The sequence below is a fragment of the Oncorhynchus gorbuscha genome, linkage group LG04, assembly GCF_021184085.1.
Source record: "Oncorhynchus gorbuscha isolate QuinsamMale2020 ecotype Even-year linkage group LG04, OgorEven_v1.0, whole genome shotgun sequence".
NCBI classification, from domain to species: Eukaryota; Metazoa; Chordata; class Actinopteri; order Salmoniformes; family Salmonidae; genus Oncorhynchus; species Oncorhynchus gorbuscha.
The window spans coordinates 18,550,401-18,566,610 of NC_060176.1; the positions used below are offsets into that span (position 1 = coordinate 18,550,401).

The 16,210-nt window shown below is 44.3% G+C and overlaps 1 protein-coding gene across 3 annotated transcripts in view; it reads left to right on the plus strand.

Moving 5' to 3' along the window:
- Positions 1 to 6,119, plus strand: part of LOC124033790 (myotubularin-related protein 13-like) — a 163,980-nt gene extending 157,861 nt beyond the window's left edge. For all 3 annotated transcript variants that reach the window (XM_046346087.1, XM_046346089.1, XM_046346090.1), the window contains 9 exons: positions 466 to 651; positions 1,658 to 1,784; positions 2,101 to 2,231; positions 3,246 to 3,470; positions 3,551 to 3,658; positions 3,874 to 4,064; positions 4,225 to 4,312; positions 4,412 to 4,543; positions 4,689 to 6,119. In XM_046346087.1, the coding sequence (XP_046202043.1) occupies positions 466 to 651; positions 1,658 to 1,784; positions 2,101 to 2,231; positions 3,246 to 3,470; positions 3,551 to 3,658; positions 3,874 to 4,064; positions 4,225 to 4,312; positions 4,412 to 4,543; positions 4,689 to 4,787 (1,287 nt within the window). In that variant the 3' untranslated portion in view covers positions 4,788 to 6,119. The remainder of the gene's footprint in view (positions 1 to 465; positions 652 to 1,657; positions 1,785 to 2,100; positions 2,232 to 3,245; positions 3,471 to 3,550; positions 3,659 to 3,873; positions 4,065 to 4,224; positions 4,313 to 4,411; positions 4,544 to 4,688) is intronic.
- Positions 6,120 to 16,210: the final 10,091 nt, after the last annotated feature.

The window sequence follows — 16,210 nt, forward strand, 5'->3', positions numbered from 1 at the left end:
ATGCGTCAAGGCTCATCGGTTAGCTGGAACAGCAAGGGATCCAGGCCAAGTGCCGGCAGCATGTGTACAGTCAGACGACACGCTCTTACAGAAATCAGCCCTAACTGTCCCACTGCATATAGAGGGAGAGGATTCAAACCACAGACAGGAAAGTTAGTGTAACAGAACAGGGAGAACAGAGGTTACTGGTTTGGAAAACAGGGTCAATAGAGCTCTTTCCTGGTCACCTACCCCTCTGCCACAGAACTCGGAAGTCCATGTCATGCCATCGGCAGTTGGCAGCTTAGTCAGTCTTAAGTTTTAAAGGACTTCAAGAGTTTTTTATTTAATTTTTTCCCACCCTCTAACTCCCCCTGTATCTCTTTCTCTCTCTCTCTCTCTCTCTCTCTCTCTCTCTCTCTCTCTCGGTGTCTCTCTTGCCGATGTTCTCTCTCTTTCTCCCTCTCCCTTTCTCTCTCCCTCCAGGTGGTGTCCCTGGTCCAGCTGCTGAGTGACCCGTTCTACCGGACCCTGGAGGGCTTCCAGGTGCTGCTGGAGAAGGAGTGGCTGTCCTTCGGCCACAAGTTCAGCCAGCGCTCCAACCTGACCCCCAGCAGCCAAGGAAGTGGTTTCACGCCCATCTTTCTGCAGTTCCTGGATTGCGTGCACCAGGCAAGCCTTGCACACCCACCTCCGAGGCCCCACACCCCTTTCATTAACCCCCCATCCACACATCTCTTCACCCCCTCTCCTCCCTCTCACTCTACCTCATCTATGAGCTCATCACATTCCTTCATCGAAGAGGAGAGAAACTCAGCTGTCATTATCTATGGACTCAGATGAGTTTTTATACTCTGCACCCCCCCCAATCGGATAAGTAATTTAGACAGAGTTGTACGCTGGGGAGTTTCAGCTGCAGTGCTGTTGCCCAGATGGTCTGTGAACCCCACGGTCAGCGCTGTGCTTTCCGTGCTAGTGTGTTTCACCATCCCCTATGCATTTCCTCAGTGTTTAGAGCACTGAGTGGGAAAATTGCAGTTGTGGGGATTAAAAGTCTCTCTCCTCGGAAGGTGGGGGGGGGGGGGGGGGTTGTGAGGATGATGTGCAGGGTGCAGGGTGCAGCTGTAGTGGATTGAGTTTTACTTGCTCAAATGCTAACTATAGAGAACGTTGTGTTTTCTGTCTCCCCACGGGTCCGGCAGGCCAACTCCCATACACTTACATCAACACATAGTTTCTGAGTTTGTCTTTTGAAACTGGAGGGGCGTCTGCCAAGGAGGCCTGACAGAGGTTCTCTGGGGCCGAAGTGCGATAAACAGGGGGGAGAGGGAATTTGATGAGTTTCTGAAAATAGAAGTTCCTCATCTCAGAAACAGCTGTTGTTTTCGCCAGTACGCCCAGATGGCCCAAAACATGCAAAAGAGCGGCAAGGTCCTCTCGCTTGGCCACTGCTGCACATTGCTGGACGGGGACGCTGCCTTCTAGCTCGGCCCTGCTTTTGTCTGAGAATGATGTCAAGTCACTGGCCTTTGCTCCCTGGTCTCCATTTTATTCTGTCAGTAATCGGGAGCGTATGTATTCATAATGGACCCATCTGTAGTCATAACACAGGGACATATGATCCAGCCATCACAATGTGTCACCTTCCTCTCTCTCTCGCCATCTCCTCTCATTGCAGATCCAGGACCAGTGCCCTTTGGAGTTTGAGTTTAATCAGCACTATCTGAAGTTCCTGGCATACCACTACATCTCCAACCGCTTCAAGAACTTCCTCCTGGACTCCGACTACGAACGCCTGGAGCATGGTCGGTATAGTACAAATACAGTGTAAAGGGATGATTTAACAGTAAGGCCATTAACATCTGTACGTGTATTTAAAGTCTTTGGCAGATTTGCCGGCTTCAACAGGCAGAGTGTTGAAACTACTGTTCTGTCAGTGAAATGATGGTGTGTAATGATAGTGTAATGGGTCAGGTATTTCAGGATACTGACATGTTGCAGTGACGCACTTCTAAATGACCTAGATCCTATCTCTTATCTTAGATCAGGGATTTGTCAGCTAATCGTGGTAGTGTGTCTCGGCCTGTTGAACAACCTCGTCTTTGTCTCGCTCTTCAAAAGGCACATTGTTCGAGGACAAGCCGGGAGACAAGCAGGCCAGGAGGGGGGTCTGTATCTGGGAGTGTATCAGCGGAATGCACCGGAGGAGTCCACTGTTCTTCAACTACCTGTACAGTCCCACAGAGGCTGAGGTGACTGCTTGTCTGTGGCGTCTTTGTTTGTGTGTCTTGTGTGTGTTGCAACTCCCCAAGCACTTTGCTGCCATCTCTGATACATAGCGTTGGTACTTAATTCTGTTTGTGTATGTCAGCCAGATCCCCAATGGCCTTTTCTCTAGTTCACCCACTGACTCACACTTATGCACACCCAAGTTCTCCTGTTCTGGACGTCCTCGGGAGAACGTCCTCGGGAAAACGTCCTCGGTAGAACGTCCTCGGTAGAGATACAGGGATCTTCACACTTTCCAGAGCAGCCAGTCCAGCTCCTAAAACTTCAGTTGTCTCCCAGATGACATCCACAATGCTGGATGGCCAGTCTGCCACTATCTTGCACCAGATGATGCCTTATTGTGGTGACCTTCCTGTGTTCCTCTCCTAGTCCTGCTGAATGTTCTGTAGCAGACTGTTGATGTTGGTGAAGACCGTGAGTCACAGGCCCAGGAGAGCCCAGCTGAAACTCTGTTAGCAGTTTCTTATCAGTGTTATTCGGGATCATTTAATATCTGTGGTCGTAAAGGAAGCGTCTCGCTTAGCCTCTTCCAACTCCCTGACAGGGACTTTCTGATGTTGCTGTTTAACTCTGTCTTGGCATATGTCTGGTCTTCAACTTCAAAGTCCATCCCAATGGGTTAGTTGTGTTCATGAGAACCGCAAATCCTCTTCCCGCTGGCCAGCGATCGCGGCGGCTGTACCCATTATTCCTGGGGCGTATAAATCAGCAGGAGGAAAACAGCCTGCATGTTTGTGCACCCCGGGCCCGACGTGATTAAGTGCTCAGGGAAGTGTTAGGTCCGGTGGGCCACATTCTTTCCCACTGGCTATATACAGTGGTGTACTCACTGAGAGATTGGACAGATTCACATCGTTGGGGAAAGAACTCTACTCTACAGACTTGATTTCAAACAAGCCAAAATAGATGTTTGTTTATTATCAGTGTCAACATATCAGATTATCATAAGTTATTTCTTTGTTTCATATGTTATTTAGCCGGTGCTCAAGCCCTCTATCAGCATCCCTGCTTTGAGGATGTGGGACTTCTTCACAGGGGAGACTCTGTGCACAGGCCCGTCCTATGACTGGAGGATGCTGGCTGTCAGGTCGGAGAGTATGGAGGAGACGGACACCATCGCCACCAGCAAGAGGAGGATCGTGTGGCCCTGCTACAGCAGTGTGGGGCGCGCCCAGCCTGACGCCATCACCAAGCTCCTGGCTGTGAGTTCTAAAAGTCTGAGTTGGGATGATGTTATCCATGCCTGACTATGTGCCTGACACTGAGAGCCCTATTGTTGCAGGACATAGAGCGGCTGGAGGGGGAGATGAGCCAAGCACCAGAGAGGTGGCAGGCCACTCTGGAGAGGGTCCGAGTCAGTATCCAGGAGGACCTCAAACAGGAGGGAAATGTAAGACAAACACAACGCACTTTCCCATGTTTTCTCCTCTGCCCCCGACTCCTGTTTCCCATAAACGTTACTTAGCCTGAACTCCGCTCATTTACTGGACGGTTCAGCTAGACAGCACTGTTTGACTCGTCAATCTGTGACACAGAACATCGGGAGGATGTTTTGACTGAGGTGTCATGGCTTTTCTTATTCCATCCGTCCTGTCTGTTTTACAGCTCCGCAAGCAGTCTGCGTCCACCTCGGGGCTGATCCCCACATCCAGTCTGCAGGCGTTCCAGAGACGTTCCATGCTGCACCTGCCTGACAGTGGCTTGGGGGAGGACACCAGCCCCACTGCCACTAACGGGGTCAACCGCCGGGCCGCCACACTCTACAACCAGTTCACCCCCAAGAACGAGGAAAACAGGTGGGTCTCCACTCCCAGCACTGAGATGGCAAACAGGGACCAGGACTTCCAATTAGTCCTGTTTCCTCACCCAACTCTTCTGTAAAGCGTTGACACACAGACAGAATCTCTCTACCAAGCAGATGTTTTAAATTCATCTTAATGGTGTTTTTTTTTTCAGATCGTTTGAGGGGATTCTTTACAAACGAGGAGCACTGCTGAAAGGATGGAAACCTCGCTGGTTTGTTTTGGACATTACAAAACACCAAGTGAGTATTACAACATGACGTATGTTGCTACCAGTCTGTTCCAGGTAGTCTCCATTCCTATGCCAGTGGTGTTATATGTGTGTGTGTGTGATGTCCCAGCTGAGGTACTACGACACGGGGGAGGACACTAACTGCCGGGGACACATTGACCTGGCGGAGGTGGAGTCAGCTCTGATCGCCACCCCCACCATAGGAGCTCCTAAACACATCAGTGAGAAGGCCTTCTTCGACGTGAGTGTCTCTCTGGTTCTCCATTCCTCTGTCTGCTTGTGTTCTGTGGTAGAATACACTCCAGCCATGGCAGTATCAGGCTCTGTATGTCACATCCCACCTCTCCTGTCACTGTTGAACCATTGGTTGGGTGTTGTCATTGCAGCTGAAGACCACCAAGCGAGTGTACAACTTCTGCGCCTCGGATGCCCAGAGCGCCCATCAGTGGATGGACAAGATCCAGAGCTGCATCTCCGACGCTTAACCTCTGAACTCTCCAGCCAGGGCGTGGTCGGGTGTGGTCAGGTCACAGCATTAGCACTAGGTGCAGCAAGGTGGCTGAGCGCAGAGACTGTGGGCACATATATACAGTGCATTTTCAGCTCTGTCACCATGGTAGTGGTTTTACCATGAGGACCACAGTGATCTAAGTGCCTGTTAGTGGAGGCTATGATATCCATCCATCCATCCTGCTGCCTTGCAGGACTTCAGGCAGTTGTCTGACAGCTTTGGCATAAGTTGATTAATGTGCCCCTGTCTCTGCAGTCAGCTCTCTCTGTACTGTACCTTGTTACTGCTACAGGGATCAACACTTATAGTGAAAAGTAAATGGCTAAAACGGATGCCTGAGCACTACTAAGTATAGTTTATGCCATTTCAGTTGTAAATAGATAAAAGCAATAGCAGTGGCCATTTTAAACTATGGGTTCAATATATACAGTAAACTAAGATATATAAAGCATACAAGAGAATGTATTTCAGATATTTTACAATGAGGAAAAGGTTTTGCTGCTTGATGAAAGGTCTAAACCACCGAGAACTCAAGAGGTTTTGAAAATGCACAATATGACAAGGCCATTTGTTTGCACTTAGTTCTATAATATGCACTCCATATAGAATGATAGATTTTCTTACTGAAGCGAACAGCCAGGCAAAAGGCATTACTTTATGATGATGTACATAAGGACCTTTTCCTTATTATACAAATTGGAAGAGAAAAAAAACACTAAAGTTCCAAACATGTTCCTGACATTTTATATTTAAGCAAGTGATGTCCTCTATTTTTAAACATACACTATGAATGTTTTGACTCATGGATAAGTTTTTGTTTTCTTGTAAATGTAAATTATTATTTTTATTCAAAGATTAACTCATGTTGTTAAAGTGTGGTGGCTTAATGTTTTATGTAAATACTCATGTGATATTTCCTATTTTTGATATATAACATGTGTATGCTTTTCTAATCTTAACTGTAATAAGACCAACTTTACAATTCTGCATGTTGGTATGTATTGTCTTGAATGTACAAGTATAGCCTGTCTTTTGATGAGACTGACTATGAGCCATTGTGTGTTCGATGAAGGGGAGTTGACTATATTTCTCAGAATATCCAGAAAGACTGTCTTAAGGGCTTTTAAATGAATCTGTCAGTGTGGTTTGTTTCATCTGTTGTCTGCATCTTCCAGTTTGAGATAAAAAGAGCATCAGTCATTTCAGAAGCTATTTGAGAAGATGTATGTTACTGTATCTTTTGTACCATGTTTTGTTGATACTAATGTTTTTTTTTTGGAAATAAATCAAGAGTACTTGAACTCGCCAGATGATTAGTGTGATTATTTTACAGTACATATGACAGCTGCATATATTTGAGATTAAGATAATTGACTAATGATGAATTATGTGGCTACTGACGTCTGTTTTTTTTTTCAATCTTACAATAATAGCCCTTTAGATGCCACCTACATCTAAAAGGGATGAGGGCATACTCTGGCGCCATAAGTCTCCTATTGTAGGTTGCAAAATACCTCATTTATTTGCAGATAATAGGTTACAAGATATAGGGAACAAACCTGAACCTAATCTAAGCCACTTGAAATAGGTTTGGCTTGTTCTGAACCTCTCCTCTTGTTAAAAATAGTCTCTCTTTTCTCATGAAAGGTAAGCAGACACCACTGCAGCAGGATAGTTCATATGGCCCGAGCCAAAACTGGGCTTGGCAAGGATGTTTCACTTCCAACAATGAGTAAGGAACTGGGCAAGAAAACCAACACAGAGCCACTGGCGCCTGCTTGGCGGGACTCGAAGGCACTCCTGGTCCTGGAGAGACCTGTCCCACAGCAGGAAGACGGGAAAGCCCTAAACTGAAGTTCTCTAGAAGACATTGTGGACGTGTTCCTTATCCTGAGCACTCTCTCCCAGCTGGCTTGTACTGCGAGCAGGTGCAGTGCTGGCTAACATCTGGACAGACGCTTCTCTGGCAGGTCTCTCCATATTTAGCTGCCCCCTGGAGGAGTGGATTTACGCCTCCGCCCATGACGAGAGGGATGAGGCGGAAGTGGGGATCCGGCTGGATTTTCAGGAATGGAGCCGTTGGGACTCCTCAGTCCCTTAAGGAGAGTTAGTGGTTTAAGACTCAACAGGACGACGATGAATCCAAACTCACTGGTTCACCGCTGTGATATGACTTTCACAAATAGATTGTCTGTGATAGTACATAATCTATTACATGAGGATGAGCAGGACATATGAGGCCTTGTTAATGTTACACAGTTCTCCAAGTGCAACAGTGTACAGTGGATTTGGTAAGTATTCAGACCCCTTTCCACATTTTTGTTACCATTCTAAAATGGATTACATTGTTTTCCCTCATAGATCTCCACACAATACCAAAGCGAAAACCGGTTATTAGACATTCTTGCAAATGTATTCAGACCCTAGGCTATGAGACTTCAAATGTAATGAAGCTGCCAGTTGAGGCCTCGGTATCTCAAACTAGACACTAATGTACTTGTCCTCTTGCTCAGTTGTGCACCTGGAACTCTCACACTTTCTATTCTGGTTAGGGCCAGTTTGTGCTGTGAAGGGAGTAGTACAACATCTTCAGTTTCTTGGCAATTTCTTGCATAAAATAGACTGACGAGTTTCAGAAAAGTTGTTTCTGGCCATTTTGAGCCCACAAATGCTGATGCTCAACTAGTCTAAAGAAGGCCCATTTTATTGCTTCTTTAATCAGAACAGTTTTTAGCTGTGCTAACATAATTGCAAAAGGGTTTTCTAATGATCAGTTAGCTAATCCAAGTTTCATTATAACGGCTAACACAACATGCCATTGGTACACAGGAGTGATGGTTGCTGATAATGGGCCTCTGTACACCTATCTAGATATTCCAGAATCAATCAGCCGTTTCCAGCTACAAATTACATTTACAACATTAACAATGTCTACACTGTATTTATGATCAATTTGATGTTATTTTAATGAACAATAAATGTTATTTTCTTTCAAAAACAAGGACATTTCTAAGTCACCCCAAACTTTTGAATGGTAGTGTACATGTATGGATGGTGCCAGGTTTCCTCCAGATGTGACGCTTGGTATTCAGGCCAAAGAGTTCAATCTTGGTTTCATCAGACCAGAGAATCTTGTTTCTCATGTCCTTCTGGAAGGTTCTGAAGCTCTGTCAGGGTGACCATCGGGTTCCAAGCCCTACTCCCACGATTGCTCAGTTTGGCCGGGTGGCCAGCTTTAGGAAGAGTCTTGATGGTTCCAAACTTCTTCCATTTAAGAATGATGGAGGCCACTGTCATCTTGGGGACCTTCAATGCTGCAGACATTTTTTGGTACCCTTCCCCAGATCTGTGCCTCGCCATAATCCTATCTCGGCGGTCGTAAGACAATTCCTTCGAACTCATGGCTTGGTTTTTGCTCTGACATGAGCTGTCAACTCTGGGACCTTATATAGACAGGTGTGTGCCTTTCCTAAACATGTCCAATCAATTGAATTTACCACAGGTGTACTCCAATCAAATTGTAGAAACATCTCAAGGATGATCAACGGAAACATGATGCACCTGAGCTCAATTTCCAGTCTCATAGAAATAACGTATTTCTGTTTTTAATTTTAATAAATTAGCTAAAAAATCTAAACCTGTTTTTGCTTTGTCATTATGGGGTATTGGGTGTAGATTGAGGAGAAAAATACATTTTAGAATAAGGCTGTAACGTAACAAAATGTGGAAGAAGTCAACGGATCTGAATACTTTCCGAAGGCACTGTAACTGCAAAAGGTGCAAGAAAAAAAAGGATATGTATTTTTGCTGCAACTGTTGAGCCAAACAGTGTTTTATTGTCAAGTTATATAATAATGTAAGATATCATTATAGTTTTGTGCATTCTGAATGTTTTCCACATTAGCTCATAGTAATTAGTCCTGGTGGTTTAGGAGAATAATCCCTCGAATCAAAATGGAAATCAAAACCTACTGGAATTTCAAGATTCTGATGAATTTTGATCATATCTAGTGTCATAGTTACAGTTCTTGATCCTGTCACAATAAACGTATGATAATATACGTTCTAAAGTTCTAATAACTCCCTATTGTCTGGTAGGCGATAAATTCGAAACAAATGTTTTTTATTGGCTTCCCAAATCCCCAGGTCACCATGGCTGTTTTTTTTGTTTGTTTACAGGGCACATCAGCAATGTGGGCTATGTCCTGGAATAAGTTAATCTACACTAAATCTACCCTTAAGAAACATATAGTTTACTTAACTAAAGTTATTTTTTAAAAGTAGTTCACTACATCCAAACTAAGTTATTATCCCTAAATCTGAAATCGCAAGGTCAGATGTTAATAGAATATATAATGTTTCAAGTGAGAATTAGGCAGGTCAGATTTATTTGATTTGATTTCTGCAACAAAAAGTGTGTAATTCCAGTAGTCAGCTACACTACTACATGGAAAAAATGTATGAACTACTGAAAACACTACCAAGATTTTAATTTAGTTCAAGTACAACTAGCTACAGCAAAATGTAAGGAAATTACTACTTAAACTACAACTACAGTTCATTTCTAACCAAAACTGTCTATTTCAGTGTGACTCAGGATTGTACATGGGTGATTAACAGTTCTGAGAACCCCATAGTTTCAGGGGGCACACTCACTAAATACTCCTCCCACCATTGATCTCAACTGGGCAATCCATTTCCACTCTTCAGAAAGGATGAGAATATACCGTATAGCAAAGCCACAACTTGTCAGTTTAGTCCAGGGAAATCATGTTTGTGAATCATTAGGACAGTCATGGAATGATCTTATCTGGACCTCACCCCTCGACCCCTATTTGGAGCACGATTTTAACGTTCATTTATAGCCATGACAGACAGATTCTCCTTGGCTTTGGGGGGTAAGACAAGAGTATGCTGTGTTTGCTTTTCCTCGGCCCACTTGATGCCATTTGTCTGAGGCCATCCATGTACTTATGTCAATCTGCCCACATTGTTAGTGGCCCTAAACCTCTACCCTACGGAACCCAGGGTCCAACATGTGCACTACTCAGAGCTGTGAGGTCACTCTGGGAAGACATTTCAACTAGAAACCAGGCATCTGCAAGAGATTTATTAATTACCAGACCATCCGAAAGAATGTTCCCATTTCAAATCTATTGAGATGAGAATCTGTTGGACAGGCGTCAGATAAGCTGTAATGCGGGTATTAAGGTTCACATGGGACACATGGGGCCGGGGTTAGAGATATCGGGGTCAGAGATATTGTTGCCTTATTTTTGGAATGTAGAGGCTTGTGCAATTGAGTCACAGAGATGAAGTCCTCCATTCCCCGACGGTGAGTACTGAGAACGGCCTGATTCCCTGCTGAATCATCAATTATTTCTTTCTTTGGATCATCATTAGCTTTTAGCAAAAGCAGCAGCTACTCTTCCTGGTGTCCACAAAAACACAACACATGACAAGTAACTAAACACTGATAGACAGTCACACAAATTTAAAATACAACGATATTACAAACAAAAAAAAGAATGTGTGTGTTAGTGTGTAGGTGTGTTTCTGTGTGTCCCCTCACAGTCACCGCCGTTCCATAAAATGTTGTTTCATTTTTTTTTAAAGATCATTTTGCTGTTTGCTTGAGTAATAGGAGATGGAAGGGAGTTCCATGCGATCATGGCTCTGTATAAGTACTGTGTGTTGCCGTGAATTCGTTTTGGAAAGGAGGACTGTGAAGAGACCCCTGGTGGCATGTCTTGTGAGGTATGTATGGGTGTCTGAGCTGCCTGTTATTTGATTGTGCAGACCATCTGGAATTTTCATCACAGTAATATGTCTTATAAAAACTAGAAAAGAAGCATCTCTCCTCAACCATTAACTAGGAAATACTGGCGTGCATGTTGTTGATGTTAGTTTTGTATGTTCAGTTAAGGGCAAGATGTACTGCTCTGTTTTGAGCCAGCTGCAGCTTTGCTAGATACACGATACACATACATCGCCAAATGTATGTGGACACCTGCTCGTCGAACATCACATTACAAAATCATGTGCATTAATAGGGAGTCTCCCTTTTGCTGCCATAACAGCCTACACTCTTCTGGGAAGGCTTTGACTAGATGTTGGAACATTGCTATGGGGACTTGCTTCTATTCAGCCACGAGCATTAGTTAGGTCGGGCACTGATGTTGGCCGATTAGGCCTGGCTCACAGCTGTCGTTCCAATTCATCTGAAAGGTGTTCGATGGGGTTGAGGTCAGGGCTCTGTGCAGGCCAGTCAAGTACTCCCACACCAATCTCGACAAACCATTGCTGTATGGACCTCGCTTTGTGCACGCGAGCATTGTCATGCTGAAACAGGAAAGTCCTTCCCCAAACTGTTGCCACAATGAATCATCTAGAATGTCATTGTATGCTGTAGTGTTAATATCTCCCTTCACTGGAACTAAGGTGCCTATCCCGAACCATGAAAAACAGCCCCAGAATATTATCCTCACCCACGAAACTTTACAGCTGGCACTATGCATTGGGGCAGGTAGCGTTCTTCCGGCATCCCCAAACCCAGATTTGTCCGTCGGACTGCCAGATGGTGAAGCGTTATTCATCACTCCAGAGAACTTGTTTCCACTGCTCCAGAGTCCAATTGTGGCAATCTTTACACCACTCCAGCCGACGGTTGACATTTCGCATGGTGATCTTAGGCTGTGTCCGGCTGTTCGGCCACGGAAACCCATTTATGAAGCTCCCGACGAACAGTTCACGGCTGAGACGTTGTTGTCCCTAGATGTTTCCACTTCACAAAAACAGCACTTACAGTTGACCCGGGGTAGCGCTAGCGGTACAGAAATTTGACGAGCTGACTTGTTGGAAAGGTGTCATCCTTTGACGGTGCCACGTTGAAAGTCACTGAGCACTTCCGTAGGGCCAGTCTACTGCCAATGTTTGTCTATGGAGATTGCATGGCTGTGTGCTTGATTATATACACCTGTCAGCAACAGGTGTAGCTGAAGTAGCCAAATCCAGTAACTTTTAAGTGGATAAATGTTAGCAGCAAATCTATTTGCATTCAAAGGCAATTAAACATTGGGTCGAAAAACAGTGTCGTAAAACTGTATTTTAAGGAAGAACATGTTTGCGTGTTTGTGTGTAGTGGTGTTTGTCCATTTACTTCTGGATCCCATCAGTCATTGTGTTTTGGAAAAGAAAAAAAAGTTTACGGAAAAAGTTAAACTCCGCAGGAACCCAGCAATCTGATTCAAACTCCATCATTGTGAAAGACAAAGCCTTGAGGTATACTATTTGAATGATGGCCAATCATACAAGCAAACCATGCCATAAATGGAGCTGGTGTAACTTGTTGCATTATCTTTTGATGTGCCACATTCCAGGTTGATGTGACAACCAAGAACTGGAGTTTAAGTTTCTGAGTGAGAGCACAGGCCTGTATTTGTATGTGTTGTCTGTTGCCCAAGCTAGTGCAGGACCCTATCTCTATTGGTGGCCTTGACTGGCGTGTGGTAGTATTAGTTGTCAGATTGGTGCATTGGATGCCTGTCATTGTCGTCAATCCTGACCCTCTGGCCTTGCGATGAACTGTCTGTTCCCATAGAATATGCAATAGGTACCGCATTTTGGCCCATGATATCAAGGCCCCCATTGGGAACATGGGTGCTGGCTGCGGCTGATGCCCACAGATAGTTTAACAGTCCTTCTCTGTTACCGCTGACTCCAGACAGGAAGGAGGAGACATTCCAGTGGAGAGGGGGGCAGAAAGGTGTGTATGAGGGCGCCTCCCCTGTCAGATGCCAGGAACACAGTGCTGTTATTTTCCCGTATTCCCATTTTTGATAAAGAGGCCTGGGCCCTGCATGTCATGTGTGCTGCTTAAATGATGCCTCATTGTAGCTGTCCTTGGTTTATGATGACTAGCGACTTTGTCAACATGCTTTTTAACTGATGCCTGGGATAGTTTGGGGGACTTACCATATATCATTTCTGCTTGGAGCCCAAGCAATAATTCAAGCCTCAAAAGCTGGAATAGCAACATTGGCGTCTCTTAGATTTCAGAGGGTCATGAGAGAGTCTGGGAAAAGGTCATGAGATGGTTGCAAATAATACCTAGCATTTTTCTATTTGACCAATTTGGACATAAAAGCAAGATGTTTGTTTTCCTATAATAATTAATGGGCAAGATGCATTTTAGAGGACTCATATTTCAGACATGGCTGACATGGATGACATGGGCAACAGAGCGGCAGTTGGATAGACTTATATACTTTAAGTGCAATAGCAATCAACAGTCACAAAATGTTAACCTCAGTCTGTATCCATTTGAGTCTGTCTGATCTCATCCTTCAACCCATCCTAAGTATTCACACAGTAATGGCCTGGTCCATGGTCTTGCAACATATAGTTTTGCTGGGACAGTAAAATATCAAACTCATTACCAATGACAGTGTTTAAACCCAAATGCAGATTGTAGTGACCGGTTAGGGATCCTACAGACTGACTGACTGAGGGGCAGACCTAGATATGAATGGGGAAACAGCCAGTAAGGACCAGCCAGGCTACATCTAGAGGTCCTCCTCACAGCACAGCTGTCCAGGCCCCCAGCGCCTGACTGTCTCCTAGTAACCCTCTTCAGAAGTGTGTGGGAAGGACACACTGAGCCCTGGAAGATCCCACTGAGATTCTCATGCATTTTCGACTTTCATGCATTTTTGACTTTCATGCATCTTCGACTTTCATGCATCTTCGACCTTCATGCATTTTCCCCTGCAGGAGTCACCAGCAATGCCCCAGTGGGTCCGACAGAATCCGGCTCATGGCGGTCCGGGTGGAGACACACTAAACCTCTGCCAGGGCGAAGACAATCGCTGGCCTGGAAGACTCAGACCTGGCAGGGCCACAGATGCAGTGTGCTCCTCTCCACTCATTCATTACTAAGTATTGGTTTCCAAGATGCAATAAAAGGACCTTTTTAAGAACCAGCCAGAAATCATGATGAGACAAAAATGCATCAGGATATTCATCTGGGACGATGTGTGTTTCAACATCAGCTAGATTTATTATGCAGCCCAAAGGACCAAGCAAAACCATTAATCAAACTAGAGGTAAACTCCCTAATAAATTGGGTACTATGTTATCTAAGTAATTTTGACACATACTAGGTTAACTGTCAAGAAACAGACATTTTAAAACATTCAGAACAGGTCATAAGTCATCACTGTTGAACTACCTACCTTCAGTGAGCACAAACCATGTTCTGACCATTGTCTTACTTAGATTCCATGTTGTACTGAGCCTGGTGCTTGCTTATCCGTGCCAAACATGACACCTAGTGGTCACAAAGCCTCACAGATAATTTGTATTCAGAGTTGCAGCAAGAAATGCTTTTCACCAACTTTCAGACAAAAGTTAATCATATTCAATGTTTTCTCAGCAGTTTCACCAATTATCAAAGAAACAAACATCAAGCAATACTCTCTCTGAGCCAATAACAGTTAGATGCAGCTACCTGGAGTTAGCGTTGAACCTGGATGTGGACATGAAGCTAGGGTTAGGGTTAGGTTTACAGTTGAGCTTGTGGTTGAGGCTAAGGTTAGGGTTGAACTGGGATGTGGACATGAAGCTAGGATTAGAGTTAGGGTTGTGATTGAGGCTAGGGCTTCCAACAGATTCCAAGTTATCTAAATTCTACTGTATGGTGCTGGAGTCTTGTGCAGCGGCAACGCTTCCGACTCTGGACCACACACCCCCATGGCGACGGGATTTAGAGGCCCATCTCGGCCACTCAGTCTTTGTCCCTACTGCTGTCTATCCCCTCTCTGGATTTCCCACTGTTTCTGTTCTAAAACAATACAATACTTACCGTAAGGAGGTCTCTAAAAATCAGATCTCCTTTTTACATTTTTAAAAGGGGGGAGGGGATATTCTGTATGATCTGATCTGTACAGCCACTTACCAGAGAACCATTTCTCTGCCCCTCACAAAATATGTCATTACAATTTTGGGGGGCAATTCTCTCCAGAACAATACGTAAAGATCAGTATATGGCCATTGTGAGCTATTGTGACATGTGTTGTGGATTACACTGTAAATCAGCGATGGGCCCGCGAGGGATCTTGCATTAAAACATGATTGAAAACAGTTTTTGTGGTTGTTTTTTTATAAATGATCATTTTGCGTTTAAAAAACATTCCAGCCAATTTCGAAATCCTGATGTGGCCCTCAAGCCAAAAACTTTGCCTGCCCCTGCTGTAAGTGATGGCAGCTGGAACCTAATTGTCTCTTTGTAGATGGCTCTGTCCTTTAAAAGAACACTTACTGGCTGATAAACTCTGATCAGTTCTCCATCGATCCTGTAGCTGTCATCAGCCAAGTGAGTCCTGCTATCGATCTACAGGGAGAGGCTACCTGTCTACCTGTCTCCCCAACCTGTCTTTGACCTCCTCAGGGTATATGTCATCATGTATTAGCCATAATCACTCTTTATACTGTCTGGCAGAGTCATTCTATGTTTATGCACATCATTGAGACAGAGTGCCTGCAATACAGTATGTCTGTGAGACTAAACTTGTGTGTTTTAGACATGAAACAGGCTATTAAACATCTCTCCACTGCTCGACTCCAGAGAAATGGAATGCATACCAAAAAGGGCATGAGCGATGACTCATCACATGCCCTATGAAAGTGACATAGATAACACAGTGTAACATAAAATGTGTATGGAGAAGTTGCCAATAAGACTCACATCACATCAAGACACTGTAGCTTTTTTATGTCCTCTATGCGTGTTTGTGCCGAGGTTGTGGAAGTTTCTGCGATTTAATGATTGTCAAAATAAGCATATTAGGGTTGTACGACTGTCCCCACTGCGCAGGAGGAACAAACCAAGCAGCATCCATCCATGATGTCGGATAAAAATAAAGAAATAGTAAAGCAGCCTTTGCTGGCTCTAACAATCGCTCAATCAATTGGCTGCCTGTTCTTGGTAAACTGATGGAGATAATTTTTTTCGAACAAATACAATGCTACTGACTTTCAGCATGCATATATGGAAGGGCACTCCACTACTGCACTGACTCAGATGATGATGATAGTTGGAGCTGTACTGATAGATTTCAGGTGACTGATGATTGGCTAAAATAAATGGACAGTACTATGATAGTTGGAGCTGTACGGATAGATTTCAGTGAAGCCTTTGATGTTATTGATCATAATTTGTTATTGAAAAAACGAACTCGTTATGGCTTTCCATCACTTGCCATCACATGGTTGGAGAGTTACTTATCTAACATCAGATAGCTTCTCTTACATATGATATGAACAGTGCGGTATCACTCAGGGCAGATGCCTTTGGCTATTTTTGCAAATGATTTGCCACATCAAAGCTAAAATGTTGAA